This window comes from Cibotium barometz, chromosome 10 (genome assembly GCF_041138505.1).
Source record: "Cibotium barometz isolate CiBa-2024 chromosome 10, ASM4113850v1, whole genome shotgun sequence".
NCBI classification, from domain to species: domain Eukaryota; kingdom Viridiplantae; phylum Streptophyta; class Polypodiopsida; order Cyatheales; family Cibotiaceae; genus Cibotium; species Cibotium barometz.
This window is the reverse complement of record NC_141055.1, coordinates 54223548-54226226: the sequence shown is the minus strand read 5'-3', so window position 1 is coordinate 54226226 and position 2679 is coordinate 54223548. Positions and strand designations below refer to the sequence as shown.

General features: G+C 45.1%; 1 protein-coding gene across 1 annotated transcript in view; it reads right to left on the bottom strand.

Annotated features, from left to right (window-relative positions):
• LOC147635055 (M28 Zn-peptidase nicastrin) overlaps window positions 1-1258 on the bottom strand; it is a 75445-nt gene extending 74187 nt beyond the window's left edge. Inside the window, exon 1 of the mRNA XM_086804305.1 lies at window positions 868-1258. Within this exon, the coding sequence (XP_086660431.1) occupies window positions 868-1225 (358 nt within the window). The 5' untranslated portion in view covers window positions 1226-1258. The remainder of the gene's footprint in view (window positions 1-867) is intronic.
• Window positions 1259-2679: the final 1421 nt, after the last annotated feature.

Here is a 2679-nt window from a genome sequence, read left to right as displayed (position 1 = left end):
TGGTACAAACAAGATGTCTTTGACTGTACTTCTCCTCTGGCCTTTGTCCTTCCAAAATGGACTGACTGACCCTATCTAGACTGATTCTTGACCTGCCCCAACTGGGAATCAGATGACCAATGAGTAATGGCTATTTATAGGCTCATGGAATGCCCCTACAACTACCTGACTGCTGTTGGCCAGCAGACGACAACTTACAAGATGAAACGTCATTTAATGCCTTAGTGCCATGTGAGGTTGCTAACCCCATGCTGTAGATGTCATCACTGCATCAACTTTCGCTGACACTCCTCCTCGTTGTCTACGGTGGCACATTGACTTGGATCTACTCGCCCTTAGTTGTGTGTGGAATGACATGCTTTGGTTATCAACCCCAACTCACCCTTTATGAATGGCACATTGAGTCTTGACTATGTATAATATCTATGTATCAACTTTGTCGCCATGTGCACGTGCTTTGTATGTGACATCCATCTTCATTGCTGTGGGGTAATATGCTTGGTGGACATCAAACCTCTGTGCGCGTGGTGGTAAGCAGGATGCCATGCTTTGTTGGAACCCAAATGTGTTTGACAACTGCCCCACATGGAGGACACGTTGACTTGATTTCCTCAGTTCACCACACATAATGTCTATATCAACTCCTCCCATGCTCTGAATCCATTGGCCGGGGTCCAATGCTTGGTGAACTTTGAATCTCGATATTTTCAAACAAAGGATGTTGGGCTAACTGGCTGCACTCTGGGAGCGTATTGGTAGTGCAAGTGAGGTGTGTAGCCCTTGTCGTGCAAGAATGTGAGTGTGAGTGTGGTCAACTTCTTCTCGCTATTTTAAAAATTGAAATTGTTGCAATTGAAAAGAGGGTACCCTGGAGGACAGAGATGTTGACTCTGGCGATGGGGACGATAAGGACGGTGCGGGAGAGATCGGAGCCCTGGTTGTGGGAGAAGAGGAGGGAGCTGGCATGGTGGTTGAGAGCGGCCCTGCGAGAGCCGAAGGGGATGCCATTGAGGTCGTACTGGATCATGCGGTACACGTCCACCACGGCCACCGCATCGCACATCTCCACGCACGCCGCAAAGAGGCACAGTAGGGCCAGTAGCGCGTGAGATGACTCCAACATAAACATTCGTTGAAACGCCATAGCTCCTGCTGCTACTGCTCCCCCGGTCTGATGAGGAAGAGGAACGATAGAGCTTGGGGAGTGGGCGCCGGTCAAAAGCATCTACGGACTCCTTGGGCAGCCACCAAAAGCGCCGCCCGTAATGTGGGCACCCTCTTTACACACCGGCGTTCAACGCCTTTTTTTTTTCTATTGGATGGGTCATGTCCAGCTTCCACAGATGACTCGGATTTTGGGACGTCCATAATTTTTGTCGTGTGTATGGACAGTAGTAGTGCCCATCCCCTACTTTTCACTTGTTTGGTTGGTTGGCTTTGCAGGTAGAAGTGGGTGTCCTTTTGTGTATAACTAGTGGGCAACCCGTGCTTCGCACGTCTTTTGAGACTCCAAATTCAAATTCTACCTAAACCACCTCCCCCCTTCACGAACCTCCAAATTCTTGTCGCATGGAAGGTTTGTGAAACTCTTCCTTAAGATAATATATAGAGAAGAGAAGAGTGTGAATGTCTACCAGCTAGACAATATGGGCCCCTCGCACAATATGCCACTAGTTTATGCTCACCCATATACAAAATATATTAGATTCAAGATCTGTATTTCAACACTCCTTGATCTAGTATAAGTAGACCTCATCCTAACACATAGAGCTAAAAGCAATGACCTTAATTTGTAAGCCAAGGCTTCAAAGCTCCTAACTGCAATCTCTATGCGTACACGAGACAAGGCTATCCTCAGGACTATCTCCCACGTGGTCTTAAAGAAGGCGTCACGATTTTTATCAATGCCATCCATTGATGTCACCTGACAAGGGTCTTTAAGACCCCGCGGGAGATAGTCTTGAGACAAGGCTATCTAAGCACACAAAAAACGCAACACTGTGAGTGGCTCTAGCTTCCTTGCTTAATGGCAAAGTGTTGATAATTCCTCTTGATTTAATAACCTTCAATCCAATGGTTGTTGGGCTTGCTACATTTGGTACTTTTTGCTAGATTTATTCAATATTGCTAGTGTCGCCCCTCTCATGGAGCCTACAACTCGAGGCCGGCTTGCATGAGAAAAGATAATGCTAAAAGGCCAAGTTAACATGCCAATGGTCAATATGCTTAATCAACCTACACTCATCAGATGAAGACATGATGATCCACTGAATAGTGCAATATTCATGATGTTTATACACATGGGTGCCTTAATTCTTGGTTCAGTAGTAGCTCCTAGAGAACTAGTGTCTTTTCCATTATAATGCTTCACAACGCTTGGAAATTGACAATGAATTGCATGTGCAACTTATCATATGAACATAAGCTTGATGATGAACACAATCCTTGTATAAGCGACTTGCTCCCATTGTAAAGTAGCTTCAAAAAAACTTGATTAACCTTGGTATCTAAGGTTTACAAAAGCGTAAAAGCGTAACTATTGATTAACATTATTGGTATCTAAGGTTTGCAAAATAAAGCTTAAAATACCCACCACAAGAAAAGAAAAAAAACGTGTTTTGTGCTGCAAGCTTTTTTTGGAATTACGATCTTGCGAGGAGAGAGAATCCGCCTTCGTCA